General features: G+C 36.6%; 2 protein-coding genes and 1 non-coding gene across 6 annotated transcripts in view; 2 read left to right on the forward strand and 1 right to left on the reverse strand.

Annotated features, from left to right (window-relative positions):
• The window catches only part of LOC132154536 (secretogranin-2b-like), a 209,893-nt gene that overhangs the window by 45,842 nt on the left and 141,965 nt on the right, over positions 1-22,086 (reverse strand). The window lies entirely within an intron of this gene.
• On the forward strand, positions 625-695 carry trnag-ccc (transfer RNA glycine (anticodon CCC)). The gene has a single exon. It is a non-coding gene; the product is annotated as a tRNA-Gly (tRNA).
• The window catches only part of LOC132154518 (paired box protein Pax-3-like), a 28,639-nt gene continuing 20,458 nt past the window's right edge, over positions 13,906-22,086 (forward strand). Inside the window, exons 1-4 of one of the 4 annotated variants that reach the window (XM_059563098.1) lie at positions 13,906-14,298; positions 15,106-15,341; positions 15,962-16,088; positions 16,358-16,510. In XM_059563098.1, coding sequence (XP_059419081.1) covers positions 14,214-14,298; positions 15,106-15,341; positions 15,962-16,088; positions 16,358-16,510 — 601 coding nt within the window. In that variant the 5' untranslated portion in view covers positions 13,906-14,213. Of the gene's footprint in view, positions 14,299-15,105; positions 15,342-15,958; positions 16,089-16,357; positions 16,511-22,086 lie in introns of all 4 variants that reach the window. The other 3 variants (XM_059563096.1, XM_059563099.1, XM_059563097.1) reach the window with 3 other exon arrangements.

Consider the following 22,086-nt stretch of genomic DNA (forward strand, 5'->3'; position numbering starts at 1 on the left):
GACCATCGAGCCTCTGTGACGTGAATTGTAGCGGTAGAGGGAAATGGTGATGTGTAAGAATGGACAGCGTCATTGGTTCTTTTGTTGACTCGATGAGAGCGCCCCGAACAGCTGGCAGGAGAAGTTCGAGTCATTTCCGCGAGTTGATTCTTTTGAACAGTTCATTTCAAAGAACTGGTTCATAAAAGCGATTCATTTCAGATATTCGTTACATCACCACGTCACCTGACATCCCAGCGTGGCGTGCTCTAAAAACGTTTTACTAAAATGTATTTATATATCATGGCTAAATAATATATCGTTTTCTTCTCACCGGACGTGGCCGAAAGTTTAATGGATCAGTGAGTTGTTCACTAGGGGCTGACACATTTTCCAGACTGGATTTGTGTATCGGTTCGATCCACGATTGAAAATATCTGGTTTAGAAGAATGAGTCATTCATAAAAACGATGTCGCTAGAGCAGATTCCTATTTATCGGTTCTGTGAATATGAGGTTCAAATATTCCCTCATGTAAACTGAAAATGTAGCCTACATAATATTACGAAGACGTAGAAATTTGAATGGAAGGGTGTGATTTCAGGTAACTTGCGAAGGATGTGATTTCTCCCGTCTTTTCACCTAAGCGCCGCTGGTGTAGTGGGATCATGCAAGATTCCCATTCTTGCGACCCGGGTTCGATTCCCGGGCGGCGCACAGCTTTTTAAAATAGAGCAATTGACAAATTCTATAGGAAATTATATAACGAAAAAAAAATAAAATAATAATTCTGCTCAGTAGTTTATTTGTGGATTGCATTAGTGCAAACCGGCTTTGCTGCCTGAAATTAATGAAATTAATTTATAGTACAACCGCCATGATACCATGTCTTGATTAACTGAAAGTCATAATGTAATAATGTATTTTTTTTTTTACTATTTTATTTGGTTTTAGATGGGAGTAGCCTATAGTACATTACACCAAAAAATATGTAATGTCAATAAAGAATATTTCATATCAGTTACTAAATGTTCATGCAGAATCAGAAATATAGTCAAAGTTCAACTTTTTTAAAAAAATATGCAAACAAACACACGACAATACTGCTGACAGTTAAACATGCATATAGTTTATACACTTATTAAATGGTGTATGGAATTATAAGGTGCTCTGGCTGTCAGAAACAAACAAACCAAAACCATGCAACATAGCCTACACTGAATTAAAAAAGAAATGTAAAATAAAAAAAAATAAATTAATAAAATAAAAAATAAAAATATTGACACAATACACAGTAAACACATATACAATGGGGTCCAGAAGTCTGAAACCACCAGTGAATTGTTTTTTTTCTATTTCTTTTTCAGTCTTAAAATTATAAAACATATTTTGTTTTTATTCTAGGTTTAAAAGGGATTTTAAATCACAGCTTTTTATGTTTGGTCCCCAATTTATATACTTACCATAAAGAGGTTGCAGATTGAGGTTTGCAAAAGGCATTTGATGACTCTGTCCTCTCCCTGTCAAATATCATTACAAAATCATAAACATTCCCTATGTGAAAAAAAAAATGCATCTGTATGCTGAATGTTGTTATTTCATCAACCAGTTTCACTACTCTTATAATTATGCTAAGGATCAACACTGACTGTAAAATGTGAAATAGTTTTTTATACATTTGTTTTTATTTTTGGTAAAGTATACAGAAGTAAAATATTGTCTTGTCTTCATATTAGGTGGCACACAGGCTCAGCACCATCATTTGGACATGTCTTTAGATTGCAAGGCCTCGCTGCTGTAGGATGTATGGATTGAGGCCAGCAGAGGTCGCTCACTTTATGGTCATGTAATTAGGAAATGCACCTGCTGCACATGATCCCCGAACCAAAGGTGTGTATGTTTAGATTTATTTATAAATATTGCATATTGTAATGCAACTGGGAGTTATATGTCATTATAAAGACATATGTTTACTTCACAGGTGAAACTATGTCACTTCTGTGGAAAGGCCATAAAATGTGTACATTTTACTCCTGCAAGTGAGTTTGCAGTCTGAATTGAATATGAGGAGATATAAAAAAGAAAAATGATGGCAGGAAAACAAGTCTTTCTGTTCATTTGTCCTTGCGATTTAGATGCGAAAAAACAAACACACAGCACGACAGTGTAGTTAGATTCACCTGCTCTAAAAAGTGATTTTTCTTTTTTCAATTACAGATGAGCAGGGAAGAACCAAAAATATGCTGAAAAAAAAAATCACAGTTGAAAGTTCAAAAATTTAGCGTTTCATATATCTATGCTGTTTGAAATATGTTTTGAAATCGGTTTCAAATATGTTATTATTAGTAGTAGAAGTAGTAGGAAAAAAAATCAGCTTTATTTATTTAATTAACAGAATACACATAAGATCAGAAAAAGTATTTGCTTTATGCATAAGAGGAGCAGAAAATGTATGTTGTGTGAGATGTGATGTGGCTTTTTAGGCTATTGATATTTATATCCTTATATGCACTAGTGTCTATCTTTACAATGGGATTCAATTAAAACTTTAAACAATTTAGCAACAGTATGAGTAGTGAAAGCACAAACTCAGATTATAGAGAGAGGTAGGTGTTATAGATGATAGCTGTGTTGTGATTTGTTTTATTTAAGAACAACAGAAGACTATGGGAGGACAGACACACTACTAGATGTATGTTTGCATGTGTGTGTGTGTTTGTTCTGAGCCACTTCACCTCTCATGGCCCATGTGTGTGTGTGTGTGTGTGTGTGTGTTTGTTCTGAGCCACTTCACCTCTCATGGCCACTTAACCTTCAGTGCTCTTTCCATGTGTTCAGTGGTTTCTGTTTACACACACTCAAACTTTAACACATGTAGGTGATCTTTCAGATTTGTACATTTTTTGTGTCTGCCTGTGGCTCCATATGATTGTCAACTTAGTATGATTGTAAATGATGCCCACTAGGATGCCTCAGGATATTTATAAGAGGCTGTAAAAAGTAAAAAAAAAAAAGACTTAAGTACAGTAATTGTACATTTAAAATGTCACGTGATTCTTGTATACTACCATCTTCTTTTTTTTTTTTTTTGTATGTATGTGTGTGTGTGTGAAAAAAAAGTTCAATTAAGTACATTAAATATTAGTAATTGTACATTTAAAATGTTAAATGAGTGTGTGTGTGTATATATATATATATATATATATATATATATATATATATATACTACCATTAAAATGTTTGGGGTCTTTTTTTGGTGAAAAACATTTATTCAGCAAGTATGCATTAAATTGACAATAAAGACTGATAAAGATAAAGATAATAATGCTACAAAAGATTTGTTTCAAATTTCTTTTGAACTCTCTATTCATCAAGGAATCCTAAAAAAAATTATTCCAGTTTCCACAAAAATATTAAGCAGTACAACTGTTCTCAACATTGATAATATTCAGAAATGTTTCTTGAGAAGTAAATCTAAATATTACAATGATTTCTGAAGGATCATGTGTCATTGAAGACTGGAATAATGATGCTGAAAATTCAGCTTTGCATCACAGCAATAAATTACATTTTAAAATATATTACAATAAAAAACAGTTATTTTAAATTGTAATAATATTTCTCAATATTACTGTTTTACTATATTTTTGATCAAATAAATGCAGTCTTTGAAGATACTTCTTTTAAAAAAACGTACAAAATCTTTGTGGCCACAAACTTTCAAAAGTCAGTGTATATGAGTGCAACACATTTAGTGCATCATCTTTCTCTGAGGTCTCTTTGAGGTCATCGTGTGAGACGATCAGTGTATGTGATGCTAGAGGGCAGATGAAATCTTTTTGAAAACTCTTTCATCTTTTTTGTCATGTCATGTGTGTCAAATTTGCTTATTACTGCCTGGACAACACAAGGGAACAAACCTTCTGTTCTCCACCAGCAGCCTGGAGGTTGGTTCACACTGGTAAGATTGTGTACGTTTTTCCACGGCAGAATCCCATTCTAATCCTAACACTGAGAATTTGATCTACAAGCTTTATTCAGGTGATCATGCAAATGGCTAGATTTTTTTAATTTTTTGAAGAGATACAGTATGAGCTATGATATATGTAAAACCTGCCATCATGATGCTATAGGGTGTATAGTGTGCGGTTGCTAAGGTGTTGTTAGGGTGTTCCGAGAGGTTGTTAGGGTGTACTTACTGGTCCAATATTCTTGTCTCTGGATATGTCTCAAGTCCCTACTACAATGTATGTCTTTGAGATTGTTTGCCTTGTTCTATTTTGACCACCATTAGGTAATTCTGGCTGTATATAATGTTCACATTTCTGTATGCAAATGTGTGCATATTTAATAAGACAAGGCTTCATTTGCGTATTAAACATTAAACAATTTTCTTTATGTAATATGATTAATCAATAAGAGGGGTGAGGTGATATCTATTCAAATTTCAGCCTGTTCACCTGTGGTGTTTTGCCTTAATAAAACATTCCTTATTGTTGGAGGAACCTGCAGTGAAAGTCAAGCGTACTGACTTCCAACTTGTGAGGAACTCTGAACTTTGTAATTGAACAAGCGGTTTGAGACGCACGAGGGCAGATCCTCTGTGTTCGGGAGAAGCGCGGGTGGGGAAGAATACCTCCATTGAGACCCCGAGCTTCAGCACAGCCTCTCTTTGAGGCCCAGTTGGGCTTAAAATGTTTAAGACCAGAGAAGGATTAGAGAACAAAAAGATCCTTCTCTGTCATCAAAGAGGATCTTCTCCGGGACTCATCTAACCGCTCTCCACGACTGCCCAAAGGTGTGAGCGAAGGCGCGAGAGAGGAGCAGAGTTATAGGGAGAGAGGAGGGGTGCAGATTTCAAAGGTAATCTTTAACTCTAAGCCTGGCAGACTGGCTGAAACAGACTCCCTCCTCCCAGTCTGAGCCAGCATGGTGTCCATCCCTCCCAGTGGGTTCGCCGCTCTCCCAGTCGCCAGCATTCTTCCTGCCCTTTTGTTCCGAGGGCACTGAAGTGGCTGTATTCATGGCCAGGCCGAGCCGAGGAGAGAGGAGGATTTTGCGTGATCTAGAAAGGGGGTGACTTTAACTAGAGACCTCTAAGTCTCTTCCTAAAACAACACTGCCTTGAAACAAATACCTGCTTTGTTCCGGCATCTCTTTCAGCGCTACGGCGGGCAGGCTATTAACACAAAAAGAGGGCCGTCCAGGAGAGAGCGTGCGTCTACTGTGGTCAACCAACATGATCTCAAAACTGATATGGCTTGTGTTGGCGTATGTAGATGACCTTCTTTGAAAGTCTACACATAAGGAGCACACTTTGTTTGATTAAACTCCCCTTGAATGACACGCATTGGACAATGTCTTTTGAAGCCAGGACTGTTGATCGATAGAATTTGTGAAAGATTCAGAGGCATTACCAAGAGTTTTATGGTTTTGTTTAGTTTAGCACATACGTGAGAATAGCCTGTTTTGTTTGATTGATTCAGTGATCTGTGCTGGACCAAACAGCTTCTCTTTTATGCTCTTTTTGCTTTCTGTTTGTACATGTATACACATTTGTTTATGTATTTAAAAGGACACTAACAATGTAGCTTACAGTACAGATCAACTGGTAGCAACATTTTCCCAGGGAATATACATAATGATGCTTTTTGATTCATACATTACTGTTTCTTAAATGCTCATTAAGGCTACATTCACTTCAACAAAAATACAGTAATGCTGTGAAATATTATTACAATTTAAAAAAATGTTATTTTTTTTGTTTGTTTTTTTTTATATATTTTAAAATGTATTCCTTGAATTTTCAGCATCATTACTCCAGTCTTCAGTGTCACATGATCCTTCAGAAATCATTCTGATATGCTGATTTGCTGCTCAAGAAACATTTTTATTAACATTATAAAAGCCTTTGCTGTAACTCTTGAGACTTCAAGTTAAAATATCCTTAGTAAATAAAATTAAGAATTTCTTAAACACACACACACACACACACACACACACACACACACACACACACACACACAAAACTTACTGACCCTAAACATTTAAAGTATGTAATAACGTTTAAGTATGCATATTCTTTTATTCATGTCTTTCTCCCTTTAGAAATTAAGTATCAAGAACTTTTTTAGTTTGAAGCACATTTTTCTCATCAAATCCTTCACCTGAAGTTTTGTCTCTTTGCATGTTAGAGCTGACGGTGTAGAATTTCACACTATGTCCAGACTTTTAATGCACTGTATTTTGCCTGACATGATAGAAACATACATAAGCTGTCATCAGTTTTGTTTGCCATGCGATTTTCAGGATATGCCATAATGAAACAGATGTTGTGGCATTGCAGCTAACACTAAGGCCTTGTAGCAGGATGGTTGCTGGTCACGGGCCATCAACACTGTGCCCTTGAGCAAGACAATTAACCTCAGTTTGCTCCATGGGGATTGTGTCTATATATTACTGATCTGCTTTGAAGAAAAGCTTCTGATAAGTGACTACTTACTTTAACTTTTTTGTACTTTTTGAGGTGTACAGTACAAAGGCAACTTCTTTTTGTCATCTTGTGTATTTCACTATCAAGCACATGCTGTTCTTAAAGAGTTCACACAAAAGTAAAATTATGTCATTACTCACCCTCATATCGTTCCAGTCATGTATGCATTTTTCCTTTTTTTTTTTGGCTGAACATTAAATAGTTTAATTTTCCATTGACTTTCCAATTTTTTGTCTGTACATTGGAATTCAATTGGACCCAAAACTGTTTGGTTACCAACTTTCTTCAAAATGGGAACCAAAATTATGTGGTTTCCAACATTTTACAAAATATCTTCTTTTGTGTTCTGCGGAAAAAAGAAAGTCAAACAGGTTTGGAAAGAGACAAGACTGAGTAATTTTAATATTTGGGTGAACTATCCCTTTAACAGACTAATGGCTGATACAGAAATAACGTGCATGCATTATCAATTAAAACTGATTTCAAGTCTAAGTGCTGTACACCCCCATGCAAAACTTGAGCTTAAATCAATATAATCCATTCGACATTTGAAAAACACACCACAACTTGTGATAATGACAGGAACTGCTATCCTGTCATTGACCTTGTGAGGACCTCAGTAGCTTCTTAATGGACTCTCTCTCTCTCTCTCTCTCTCTCTCTCTCTCTCTCTCTCTCTGTGTGTGTGTGTGTGTGTGTGTGTGTGTGTGTGTAAGAAAACCACCATCTGACAGAACGTGCAATAAAGACTGCATAGATTAACTCTTTTATTTTTGTAATATGTATATCAAATTTGATGATTACTGGCAGAAGAACACAAACTGGTCATGCATTTTATTCTGTATAATGTTTAAGCTGCAGTTTCAGTATGAAAATCATATGTTAACCTCTGGCATATGAAGATGTATGGCACAGTAACCTCAGTTCAGTTTACAATTAACTGTGTTTCAGCAATATATCTAGATGTGAAAAGGCAAGCATTGTTTAGCTGGGGGTGTGTAAGATGTTTACAGTGAGAGATCATCCCAGTCCAAGGCTCACTATAAAACACAGATAGTCTCCAACAACGCCTTTCTTTGCCCTCGTGAAGGAGCGTTGCAGAGGTAAAACACAGGACACTGAGATTTACAATCTAAAATGATCCAGACATTAAGATACTAAACTGATGTGTTTGTTCCTTTGTGCAATTGAGTGGAATGTTGAGTGGAATATTTTGGTCTGGAAAAGACAAATCTGTTTAGACAGTTCTTTTTTTTTTTCTTTGGTGTAATTTGGAAATTAAGTTAAGACTGGTTTTATTGGCCAGTTACACTGAAACGAACAGATAACACACTTTCACACACAAACAATAGTTTTTACAAGTAGGGGAAAAGCTGATATATATATATTTTTATTTTATTAAAAAAAATTTTTTTTACAAAAAACATATTTTAGTAGATATTTTTTGTGAATCAATAAATCAAAGTTTAAATCAGGAACAACATATTAAACTGATGAAAATAAAGTGACAATAAAGACTTTTACATTGTTACAAAAAGAGTCTAGTTCTTTATATCTCGCTATTCATCAAACAAATTTTGAAAAAAAAATGCATCACTGTTTACACAAAAATATAACGCAACATTACTGTTTTCAACATTGATAATAATAAGAAATGTTTCTTGAGCATCATATTATACTGTATAATGTCTGAAGGATCTTGTGACACTGAAGACTGCACTAATGATGCTGAAAATTCAGGTTTGTATGGCGGAAATAAATTACATTTATTAAATTAGATTTTATACTTTTATTTAATATTTTATTTCATTTTACTTTTATTATTAAGGTCTTGGTCCTACTTTACAATTTATGAAGCGGAAACATACTTGCTAATTTTTTTTTTTACACCTCAAGGTGGCGATGTTGACTTTGTATGTGCTGTTAACGAGTATAGTTGTAGAAAAAAAACTGCTTTCGAGTATGACAGCCGTTATGATATAGTAGTTTATTAAATTGTTACTGTTATATAATTCCGTGTAAATATACCGTGGGTATATTACATCTATTGAACTTTTAAGACTATCCTATATTCTGATTAAATGAAAGGACAGACAGAGAAGTATCTCGCGGTCACGTGCAGAGGTGTGAATGTCCCGTGTTGAGCGCGCAGGAGCTGTCCGAAAAGCAGAAGTGCTGAAATCACACAGAGGTCACTAATTAGTCCCACTCACAGATCCCAAAACACTACCGCTAACCTTAACATAGCTGCTGCATGCATGCAATAAATAAATAATTATAACGAGCTAGTTTCAGTGCTCTTCTTTTTCTTCTTAAAAACTTGCATTTGTGTGTGTATTAAGGTGACAGCATGAGTCGTAATTTCTGTTCTGTTCATCTTAGGTAAGTGATGGGTGGTTAACTTTTCAATCTTTGTTGGTGAAGAATTTGTTTGCCGAGAGAAAATTATGAAGAACTAAAGAAATAAAAAAATAAAGTAAAAGTGTTTAGAGACATTCGAGCCACACCTGCTATGGCATATCATTACATTATATAACCAGAGATGTCACTGCATTAGAACCAGGGTTCAACACAATGAAAATTCACAAATGAATGCAACCTTAGTGAGCATAATTGCTCTTGATATTTTGTCACTGACTGACTACAATGACATCTATACAGAGGAATGGTTTTTTAAAAAAAAAATTGGCCACTGATTCTTATTTGTTTCATGCGCCCTCTGTTGGACAGAAGTATATTAATAGTTAAGAGTCTTTAATAGCGCTGGAATCTTCATATCTCTCAGGCTTACCACCTGTTGAGAGAAGCGCTACTGGTTGCCGTGATCACCTGGGAGAGATAATGCCGGAGCACTGGCCCCAGGGCCAAGGTTCACCGCGGGGGCAATAAACTCCCTGTCCCTCTGCCATCATGTGAAGACATTACCGTGCCCCCCTCACTACAAACGCTTCATTTCCAAAGGCACTCTGCCTCTTACTGGGTCACTTTATTTACCCTGTGTCATGCAAAACTCTTAATTTTCTTTGAATCCCAGCGCTACTGTATTGCCTTGAGTTAACCACATTCATTGCCACCATTTAATTAGTACCATCAAACACTTCACGGTTTACAGTGGCTCAGTGTGACATTAGTCGAGACTGTTAAACTCATTAGCAAATACTGATGAGGGTTAAAGGTGTGATAGTTGGCATTTTCATCTGTCAGAAATTAATAGGCCTACAAAGAGTAAAAATAATAATAATAATAATAATAATACACTTTAATGAAACAATAACATTATTATTATTATTATTATTATTATTATTATTATTATTTTAATTAATGACTGTTTCTGGTTTTCTTTTAAAACAAATTCTTCAGTGATCATTTTACCTCTCTAAAATAACAATAATAAATAAATGTCTGAATAAATGAATAATCAATCATACAAACAAACAAACAAACCAACCAACTAACCAATCGGTATCTCATCTCAAAATGGTTGGCAATTCTTGTAAGTGTTGCTGTGAGCTGAACTCTAAACGCGTTTAACATGAGAAGGAAACTGCTAACAGCCATCCCTTTATAGTTATTCTAATGAGCCGGGGAACTAAATAAAGTCATCACAACAGCAAGACTCCATTGTGAAGAGAAGTATTATTGAGTAGTTTGTCACTTTACTGTAAGAACGATGTGTTTCCCACAGCAGCTCGAGCTGTAAATATTTACTTAAGCATTAGACATTGAGGTGGGAGGTTTTACATGAGTTAAATACATAGTTCGCGCTGTTTCCATAAACTGTTTGTTATTTCATGTCTCACACACACACACACACACAAACACAAAAGATTTGTTAGGAACCCAACAAGCTGACTTTTGTAGATGTAGATGTAGTTAATATTCAACTAATATTATATTTTATATTGAAATGTAACCTAGCTATATATATATGAAAAAACACTGCACTGTTTTTACAATTTTGATCACGTTTAACTTTGTGTTGCATTTAAATAAAAAAAATCGAAATTTCCATATCCCTCAATATTAATAAATAAAAATGTAAGAAAGTTTTGGATTAGTGTCACACTGTGTCATGTTCACCCGCCTGCTGTATCATTGTGACTGTACAGTGTACACCTCTTATCTTTTATCAGTTTAATATAATTATGATGTTTTTCAAAAAAGTTGCAATGAAAAGAGTGCAACTACTTTTAATTTGCACCACCTTTGTTTAATATAACTTTAGTTTTAGTGGGCAGATTTTGTTTATATAATGCATCAGTGTAAGCTTCAAATTTACAAATATATTCGAGTGTGACCCCTATCCGGGTTGGAGCAAAGAGGCCCTTTACATATGAAGTTTGAAAATGAGAAAGGGGTTTATAAATTATAAAATTGTAAATTATGAGTAGAAACGACCTACTGCTGAGAGTGAACATCAAACCATATCTTCAGTCACTTCGCTTCTGTTTAAATCTGTTAGTGCGTTTCGCAGTCTTTCCTCAGAGCTGAAACATTGTTCTTGAGTTTAATCATAATGGCATTTTTTTCCCCAGAGTTCTGGAACACATCCCAGGGTTATTTGGTTTTAGAGTCTAAACTAAACCAGGGGCGCTTACATTTCTCCAGTGTGGCGTTTTTCTCTTTATTTATGATGCCTTTTCTTCCACCGATGTAGAAAATTTTTGACTTGGATCTTTCACTCCGAAATTGATTTGACACGGATATCCAGTATCCCTTTAAAGTTAATCAAACTGAGTCTCTCCTCATTCCGCATATATCCCCACTCACTTTATGACCATATCGAGTTACCACGAGCCTGTTGTGAGTAATAGACATTCTTAAATCTGAAAACATTATTATAGTGTTTATTGCACTGTAAGCGAGGGAAAAGAGCTCATGTTCGTCCGAAACATTTGTTCATATAGCAGGGGTTTCTGAAATATATAATGCAAAGAATTAATTAAAATTAGCTGTGCCAGTGCTATAAGCTGCATCACCCCTCTCTCTCTCTCTCTCTCTCTCTCTCTCTTTTAAAACAGCCACAAATACTTCTTTTTTCAGCACACGCTGGGATCATTACGCAAAGCAGGTTGTATTATCAATACAAACAGGCAAAACAGTTTTGTCAGGAATCCGACAATATGCTTTACACTCTTAAAACTAAAGGTGCTTCAAAAGGTTCTTCAAGCGATGTCAAAAAAGAACCACATTTGGTTCCACAAAAAACCATTCAGTCAAAAGTTCTTAAATTAAAGAACCATCTCTGTCTTACCTTTTTGTAACCTGAAGAACCTTCTTTCGCCACAAAGAACATTATGTGAAACAGAAAGATTCTTCAGATGTTAAAGATTCTTTATGTAACCATTTACACAAAAAGGTTATTCTATGGCATCATGAAGCACCTTTATTTTTGAGAGTGTATGGTAAATTTTAAATGAGCTGTTTTTTATTCAAATCATGATTATGATTTAAAACTTCTTTGGGCTACATCAGTGAAATAGTTTTATGGTGTCCAGTCGCTTAAAAATTATTTTAGTTTTTTAAATTCTTTATTAGGTAGCGCCTTCACGTTATCACTTGTAGATTTGTGCATGTATTCAATGCATATTAAATAACAGCTGTAACGTTTTCGCTTTTTAGATGTGTTCACCCTTAAACTTAGTTGTAGAATTAGTGAAATATAAAATTTTGCTTGAATTGGCATAATTTCCCCATTGGGCTACTGGGGAAAAGTTAAGTGTTCTTTGATTTATAATAATTGTTGTTGTTGCTGCTGCTGCCGAGCCTCAATTTGTTTTAGAAAATGTAAAAAACAACAAAGATGCGAATCATTTTGATGGTGTTTTTCAATGTATTGTTTATTGTACAAATGAATGCATACTGTTAACTCAATGTCTAAATCAACGCTAAATCATATTGTTGTAACGTTTAAATAATAAATAAAAAACATAATAAAAAATATAATCCAAAAAAAAAAGATTTTAATAGGAATATGGAGTTAAGAATGTTTATTGGTTTTTCGATAGATAGATAGATAGATAGATAGATTTCTAATAATTGCAATCATATCACTTTTGATGTTTTGTCCCCCAGGCCAATCCGGCAGAAGCGGTCAGATGTCAATTAAAGTCATGATGGGTGGCTGTTGCGCTGCTCTTGTTTTGAGGGCCGCCTGGCCTGTGGCGCGCGGGCTCCGCTCTCCACGCCGCTGCGCTAATCCGTTTATGGAGCACCTGGGACGGCGGACGGCAATAACATGCGCTTATTCGTCGCTGCCGCGAAACACGCACACAGCAACGCGATAATGCCCATGCAAATCCCAGAGGACTAGAGGGCCATTTTACCCCCGAGTGAACTGTCGACGTCTCTGAATTGATAGCTCTAAAATGACAGCCATCGTATTTGACACATTAACCTGCTGGAAATCAGACGGACAGGGCATTACCGTGTCAGATTCTAGTCTATTTTAGCAACAGATTAGAAGGATTTTAAAATGAATTTGAACTCATTTTATATGTTCAGAGTGGGTTCTTCTGTTTGAACAGTTGAAAGTGTGATAGTTTTCCTGTTTGATTGATCAGGGTTCTCTCTGAATAAACGGGGGCCGTTTGACTGACGGAGAGTTTCTCAATGAGCTCCTGCGAAGAAAAGGAACTTCAGTGACTGCGGGGAACAGAGGAGGAGCATCTGAATGTGAGATTGAGAGTGTGTGTGTGAGAGAGAGAAATGCGGAGTAATGCAAGAGAATGAGTGGGATGGATGACTATACTGAATGTCTCTGCGTTATAAATAACGCTTCTTCACAATTGTATTCGTCTCCACAGACAGCTTTTACGGCAGTCTCGGCGTCATACCCTGCTGAGACCCCCGCAAGCTGCTCCTTTCATTCTGGAGAGAGACTCTACTGTCCACATGCATACAATAAATACCTCTGTGCTGTGCAGCTTTGGGGTTTTTACTTGAAAGTTATGGGTTTGCAGAGGATTCTTGTTCAATAGATAAAATATGCTTATGGGCAGAAGAAAGCAAAATGGAGAAACTCGGCAGTGTTTCCCAACTCGTCTACCTTGTCTGACACTTCCATCTCAGGTCTTAGAGCCTCTATTAACCATGTATTTGTTTAGTAAAGTGCATTTAATAAGCAAGACATCCAAATTGTCTCCTTTTGGAGTGCTTTCGGAAACACGTCTCCAAACCACTGCTTTGAACAAAACTGAAATGTTTTCAATTACCTGAAGAAAACGTCACTATTATCTTCCAGAGTGTTCTCAGCATCACCGTTTATGTCTGAGCTCGGTGTTATCGGTGACAAATCCCCTTGAACTCCCGAGGTCACAGCACAAGAAAGTTTAAGGTTTTGGACCAATCAGAATGCTTTCCCAAGTCTTTGGACCCTCCCTCCTTGACCAATCACAGCCGTCTATGGGTAGAAGGAGCCAACAGCTCAACAACTGATAAAATGTTTCGCCACTGATCACCGTTTCAATTCACAACAACAAGTGTGTCATCAACAACTGAACGAAGCTCTGAGAGATTTATCTTACAAACTGCGCTAAAATAAACCACGACTGAAGACCTGGATATCCGTGATTCACTTCCGAGGATCGGCAGCGACGTTTTGAAGTTCACTTTTCGTTTTCATCTGAAGACTTGATACTTCAGCAATCCACTGACACTTGAAGAGCTGTGCATCTCCTTTGGATAACGTCAGTTTTTCTCTCAAGTGCTCCTTTCACCAGTTTCTTTCTTGCAAAGGAGATATGACCGCATTAGCGGGGGGCATTTCCAGGATGATGCGCCCAATGCCACCCCAAAACTACCCGAGAGGAGGCTTTTCTTTGGAGGGTAAGGTGTTAGTTCCTGTGCTTACGACAGAACAGTCTAGAAGTATTCACAAAGTTGATATGTGTTAGTGTTAATTGGAGAAAAGAAGTGACATTTAAAATATTCTATTTAAATTAGATTATTTAGGTTATTTTGTCTGATGATGTGATGTGAAATTAGGGTCCAATCAGCGTCCGAATGACTTTTCTATTTCAAGATGAAACAAAACACAACTACAAAAAAATACATAAAAAATGAAGGTGTTTTTTTTTAACAATGAAATCTTTAATGTAGTCTAATGTCCTGAAGCTTATTTAATGCAGCGTTAACATTTTGTACAAAAAATATGCTTTTGCCTTATTGTTTATATGTTTATAACATTTTACAAACTTTTCAACTTTTATATACTTTTTAAATATATAAAACACAAATGTAAAATATAACAAGTGTTCTGTCAACAAGTAACATATTTGCAAATTATAACTATTAATTGACATTTTAGTATTAGGCTAGGATTTAAAAATAGTTAGTAGTAGTAGTTTTATTGTTGTTGTTGTTTTTTTTTTGCATTATAAGCAGATAACATATCTGTCATGCTTTTGATTATGTTTTCACTTTTAACGAAGCATTAAAGCAAACTTTTAGTGATGAAAGTTTGAAAAAAGACTTTGTAAAGAAAGATATAAAGGCACACTATGAACGCGTAAACTTAAAAGTGAGTGTGCGGTAATATATATTTCTTTACTAAATATATTTTAACTTTAGCATAAGTAAATTGTTATATAAATTGTTAGTCACTGACACAACCTTTCCCCTCTCTTACTGCAGTCTCCACGCCGTTAGGTCAGGGCCGCGTGAACCAGCTCGGTGGAGTCTTCATAAACGGACGCCCTCTGCCCAATCACATCCGCCACAAGATAGTAGAGATGGCCCATCACGGGATACGACCGTGCGTCATCTCCCGACAGCTGCGCGTGTCGCACGGATGCGTGTCCAAAATTTTATGCAGGTACCAGGAGACGGGATCTATTCGGCCCGGTGCTATTGGTGGCAGCAAACCCAAGGTAGGACATCACCGAGGCCTTCTCATGTCCTGCTAGTGCTGAATTGTATTATTGAATTTATTAGAAAGCTCATCCCAGTTTAACATTTAAATATGGAGTTTTGCAAATAAAGTGTGGTGTTTGACTTAACGACTAACATTTTTTAAAGAGTGTACACAATACAGACTATGGTGTTGCACCTTACGTTCAGCAAATCATTTGCACAATAAACAATTTTCATTGTATAAAATCTATTGTTGTTATTATTCTAAAATGTCCATATAGGTTCTTCGGATCAGTTAATTTGTTTCTAAAGCGCCAATGCATATATGTTTCTTAAATAATTAGAGAATAAAAAGTTATTCTATGGCATCAGTCCGTCAAATCCTTATTTTTAAAAGATTTCAAGACCGATTTTATTGCCTTGTTTAATATCTTATGACTCAAAACAATTAATTAAATGCCACATTAATTGTAGGCTTACAGAACGTCTCGTGAATAGTCACGTAATCATGACTAAATAGAAACTGACGATCGTACCTATACATTCTTGTTATAATCGTGGATATTTTGTAAGTTCTCATAAAATGGTATAACGATATAAAAATGTAATTATTATGTCACTATTGTAATGAAAGCAGAGCACAACTCCCGATGTGGACAAGAAAATCGAAGAATACAAAAGAGATAATCCAGGGATGTTCAGCTGGGAGATTCGGGATAAACTTCTGAAAGATGGAATCTGCGATCGAAATAACGTGCCCTCAGGTAACGTACTGAAATGTATCAATCTCTGCAGTTTTTGTTTTTAAGATATCGCTTCCAGCACCTGTTGCTTGGAGAAAAAACAAAACAACCCTATATAGGCCTATATGCTTTTTTTAAAATATATATCATAGCATGTAAGATCGTTTTAAATGCCTCGTGGTTACGGAGATAAATTGTATAGCCTACCTACACATTTTCAAGCGTTTACACATTCAACAAGTGAATTTCTATAATGTAATTTGATGAAGCTTTTTTTTGTCTCTCCGCAGTGAGCTCCATCAGCCGCATGCTGCGCTGTAAATTCGGTGGAAACGGAGATGAGGATGAGGATGATGATGATGATGACGAAGTGGAAAAAAGGGAGATCGAGGAAAATGAAAGAAGAGCCAAACACAGCATCGACGGGATTCTTGGCGACAGATGTAAGTTTTGACGAGTTTTATGTTTCTTTTTTTTCATGCGGAACTGAGATGAGCAGGTATCCTCATAGGCCTACATTTTATTATGGATAGAAAATGTGTACATATATTTGTATAGGTAATAAAATGTGTTCTACTTCTTCTACTTCTTCAATAATAATAATACTTATAACACTACCGTTATTATTCTTAATGCTAATGTGTTAAAAATAATATTTGTAATTATTTTGTTGTTGTTGAAAAAGTAGCGTAGGCCTGTACGTTAGAAATTGCGTGAATGTCACAAGCACATTTATTCTTTATTTATTTAATTTTTTTCGTGTGGATATCGCTTTTAATGTTTCATTTTGGGTCTTTTGCCACCAAATGCTAAACAGATTGATGGGAAAATGGCCCATGTCTTCAGTAGCCTATAATATTTTTTTTTTTAGCGATTTTTGTGTATTTCCTTAAACTCATTGAAGCTGAATTGAGGAGCATCAGAGATTAACCTCCTAAAACGAGACGTCCCTGGAGTGAAACTGGCCGAATCAGTAAATCAAACATTTGTCCAAGAATAGCGTTCACTAAAAGACGCTCCTGCGGTGCACAATCGGACACTTGAGGATGAACTTGGGAAACAAAAGCGAAAGAGTCCATGAGACTCACGCTTCAGTTTCCCTAGGACAAAGCTTGGCCTAGCAGTAGCTTGGTCCTGACAAAAGACTCCAAGCTTTTCAAAATTTGGAAAGAAAGGAAGAAAAAACGGTCCAACAAAAGGCGCAGAGAGGACATTATGGACCGGCAATGAGAGATGAATTATTCACGAATGACCGTAGTCCCTGCTCAGAAGTGTTTTATAGACTTCGAGGCCTGAATAATGTGTCCATTTTTAGCTAGATCATGTCTTGGAATTTTCCCTTTCACCCTAAAAAACTTCGTCAAGAGCATGTGGAGGTATTATTTAATTTTAAGATGCTTTAGGCCTATGGTAACGTTTTAAGCAAAGAAACTAAACACCTGTTGATTAGAGTGTATATAAATTTTCAGATCTAGACCATTAAAAATAAAGTTTCTCCTTTAAATATGTGGATTTATGGAATGACTTGTTTAATGATTTCAACTTAAACGCATAGTCTAGCTAACAGGCCTACTTTTTAGATTTCCATAAATATAAAAAGTATAATAGCCTACATTTTCCTTATCATTTTTTTAAAATCACGAACCTCCCGAAGAAAGTCTAAACAAAAAGCTTGATGCCGTAAAAGCAAGATTACCCAGACGCTTGCTCACGAAAGTCGCTTTCACGTCTAAAATTGTATTTTACTTAAAATAAAGTAACTAAATTTTTCCGGGAAATTTAATTAGTGACACTCAAATGTCAAAATAACGTGTAAAAATATCACGAAAATATTTTAACATTGACACAGCCTCGAGGCAATAGCCTACCCCATTCCCCCAGAAATGATATGTATTAACTTGGAAATTGATACAGGCAGCGCGTTTTTCTAACCCCCACCGTTCTGAAATTCTTGCGCAGAGGAGTTTGTTCTAGATGTCAAGTGGAGAGAGGAACCCTGAGCTGTGAGCGCGCTATAGCCGCATCACCCCGCGTCATGGGCCGCGCTACAATTGGCGCACATTATCCTCAGTCATTGCAATGAAAACCTTTTCTAGTAGATTAAATCAAGCCCTTTATTCGTCCCCACTTTCATCTCAGGACAAAAACCCGCCCCCTTCCTCTCCGCCCGGGGCGCGCATTCATTCCTCACGGCCCTTTTCCTTCTCTCTTCTCCAGCACCGCCATCACGAATACAGATCAGTTGGTAATTAGTTTAACAAACGACTGTTGATATGTTGTTGTTTGGAGATGGCTGACCGATATGAACTTTTGAAACGCACAACATTGCAAATGCACTGTAAAAATGCTTGCTGCATAAAAAAATGTCATTATGATGTCATATTGTAGAGTAGCTAGATTTGTTTCAGATCAGACAGACATAATTACATCTTATTTGCTTTTTGTAACTTTTAAATATATGCTAAACAGCATTCACTCTATATTTGTTTCTGCTTAGTTGTTCAGCCTACTTTTTCCAGTTAAGTGAACCTCAGCATAACATTTGGTCAAACATCTTATTCAAATTTATCGATGAGTTAATAAATTGTTGCACAAATATTTTCCATTAAATTTTTAGGGCAAAAACTTTAGATGTTTTTTTTAATGTTGTATTTGTGTACACTTGCAGCAGAGTTACTTAGATGTCTATATCTGCATTGAAAAAAAGAAAGACAGAACAAAACAGTGAATGAAAGAAAGGAAGCGTGAGGGGAAAGGAGAAAGGAAAACAGCCTTTTCAAAGCCCGGTTAATGTTTTTGTTTTCCTAGAAGGATCAATCACCTCTGGCTTTTATTCACATGTAGATGTGTCTACATCATAAAACTCAATGAGTCCTGATCTCCACTGACACACTGTAAACTTCTCCTCTCTCCATTCGCTCTCGTTTGCAGTGGGCTGATTCTACGCTGTCTGTATTTCACTCTCTCCTCCCTGCTTGTGGGAGTTGTTGTTTTTTCCTATTCGGTGCACAGTTAAAATCTCAAAAGGGTGTTTTCAGAATCAAGAGGGGTTTCTCTAGCCAAATATTGATTAAGTACATGTTTGCTGAGTCTATAGTTGTCGGGTAAGAGGGGTGTGTTGGCTCCGGGCCCCTGCTCCTTCAAAACCTATTGTTGGGCCCCTTAAAGGCTTGAGATCAAAGCAAAGGCCCCTTCAGATTTATTTGTCTGGGAAAAGGCAGTGTAGAGGACCATTGCTTACTAACACATGGATTGAGCAAACACCTCAAGAGATATTTCTTAAAACCTGTTTGCTGAGAAAGCTCAGAACAAACATGTCACATTTTTCTTTTGTTGTAACATTTGTTACTTTTATTATTTAGACTCTTTTGAACTCCAGTAAAAAGTTATAATTTATATAAAATCATCAGTAGTTTTTTTTCCCAGTATAAAAAAATGTTTATAAAGAAAACAACACATATCTATATCTATACTTCTATATCTGTACAAAAGCTGAAACGTTCCAAAGAAAGTTTTAAAAAAGGTAAGGGATCGTTCTAGTGGCTGGAATGGTTCTATGTGAATCGATAAAACTTATCTCACAATGAGCGCATCCCCTCCTTTTTCCTGTACCATTAACTTTGGGAAAACTGACTATCCTCGAGCCTCATTTAGCTAATTAAAAGTAACTAAAGTCATCAAAGAGCCACGGCCTCTCTCTCGCAGATTCTCATTCACGGCAGGCGAAAAAGAAAACTCCGAAATACAAACAGTCAAAGGGATCAAGTTTTTTGAAAGGGAGTCCCGTGGAGGCCAATTGAATGAGCTTAGTGCTTTCAGACGTGCCATGGTGAACGCAGTCAACATGTAATAATTAGTTTCATTGAGCTGCATTCCAACAATCTGCTGCTTTTCTCCTGGGCCCATTGTCTCCCAGCAGGAAAATAGCCAGGAGGACAGAGAGAATCAAGCAATGACAACACATGAAAGATTCAGCTGCCTTTGTCCGAGAGAGCAAGGAGGACTTTGTTTGTATAAATAAAATAGGGCTTTTGCCTGCTTTGCTGACTGGATACTTACTCAGTAGAAAATGGGGGAGAGTGAGGAGAGAAAGCAAAAGATGCACCACAAATACAGACAGCTGTGTCACACAATAATAAACAGATATTTCTGGGACGATTGATTTTTTCCGCAACCACGAATGTACTCTGAACAGTAAAGCCAGATGTATTCATCCAAAATTAGACCACAACTGGGCAACTATAGCCATATCTGGCTCTTGGGGGTCTAGTTTTATACATTTTTTAGAGTTCTGTTTCTCTGATCAGTAAACAAGGGCTCTTCTCTCTGCTGGAATGTTCCTCAGTCATGATTTCAGGGCCCTGAGGGAGTGGAGAGGAGCAATCATCTGCCTTTTATTCAGCTGTTTCTCGAAACTTAACAATCTTTGCCCCTCTTTCTGTCTCTCAATAAACACAAGTTTTTTTGAGGTTACGGATCGCGCAAGTTTTCCGAACATCAATCTAGGTTTTAAGTGGTAATGAAGATTAAACAGTTTTGACGAAAGTCATTGTGTAGCACCGTTGTACTTTCATTCACGCATCGTTCTCAGAAACGGCCTGTGCACTGTGCATCATTTCCACATGATGTCATTCAATTCGATTTCAAAGTGGCATGCCAGGGAAAGAAAACACGCATACACACGGTCACACCGAGCTTATCTCCAAGTGAATGCTGCCTGTATGCTTCATTAGGTCAGCTTTATATGCTGGCACCAGCATTGTGATCTTCAAATATTAATTCAAAGAACAATTAATGAATGCAAACCATCTTTGAAGTGGGGGGTGCGGGGTCAAACCCGGACCAGCCCCTAGCGACTGATGGACTCCTCTTCCAGTCCTCTCTTCTCAAAGACGGTTTGAAGTGTCCAAAAGAAAAAGTGAGCAATAGAAGGTTAATGAGAATAGGGGCTCCTCGCCGAATAGAGCGCTCTGTTTTCTTGCAAGTGTTTGAGTGAGTGAAACTCTGGCAAAGGAACGATGAAAAGGAGGGGAAAGGAGAGGTCGAGGGTTTCAGGGGCCTTGCCATAAAGACTCACAATGAGGCAGTTAATTGAGAAGATCTATACGCTGTTGTCAATCACTTAACTTGAAGAACTTCACTTCTTAACTGCCAAATGATGCTGGTGAGAGAGGGAGAGAGTGCAGAGAGAATGGGAATCTGTAAGAAATTACAGCAGAATCATGACTAAAATCATGACTTTCACTCTCTATCTAGTTGTTCGGGAGGTTTTAGTGGCTGTGGCTCCAGCCTCATGACTTCCAGCTCTACAGTAGACCATTGTTAACTTGCTGTCTCTACTACATGTAACTTAGAAGAGCAAAAATCATAATTTCCAATTCAAACATGCAATTTCTGATGTGTTTCATTTGGTTTTGGAGAATTTAAAGACTGTGGTTGGCATCAACTGGAACTTCAAACGCATTTCAACTGTTGTCTTCACCTATTTTCATCCTAATTTTAAAGTCAAATTTGCAAGGAAACTGTCGTTTTACAATACTACAACTGAAATATGCTTTATTTAGTGCCTCTTATCAATTACACGCTTAGTTGTGAAGGTTTGTTAACCTTATGTTTCATAATTCACCATTAATGCTTCGGCATAGCCTTTGAACTTTAAAATGTAAGGTTGTTTAATGTTTCTTAGAAGTGCTTTAGGTTCAACAAAAAACTGTATTCATGTCAATAATTCTGTTAAGTTGAATGAATGGTATTTTGATGGCTTAAAAAACTTGCATTGAGGCGAATTCCATCAGATTTAAAATTTAAAATAGGTTTCTTTTGGAATTAGGGTGTAAAACCCCTTTTTGGTGAATATTGGTTTCTGTTTTGAAATGCAAGATATTTTACCCACTTAGTGTGGTTTCCAAGTTCCTATTGAATGTGAATGTATCTGAGTCAGGGCTGCATGGCTTTACATGGGACTGTCAGACCCTTATTCGTACCCCAAAGTGGGTAATATGTGGCTGGGCAGGGTCAA

Source organism: Carassius carassius, chromosome 12 (genome assembly GCF_963082965.1).
Source record: "Carassius carassius chromosome 12, fCarCar2.1, whole genome shotgun sequence".
NCBI classification, from domain to species: Eukaryota; Metazoa; Chordata; class Actinopteri; order Cypriniformes; family Cyprinidae; genus Carassius; species Carassius carassius.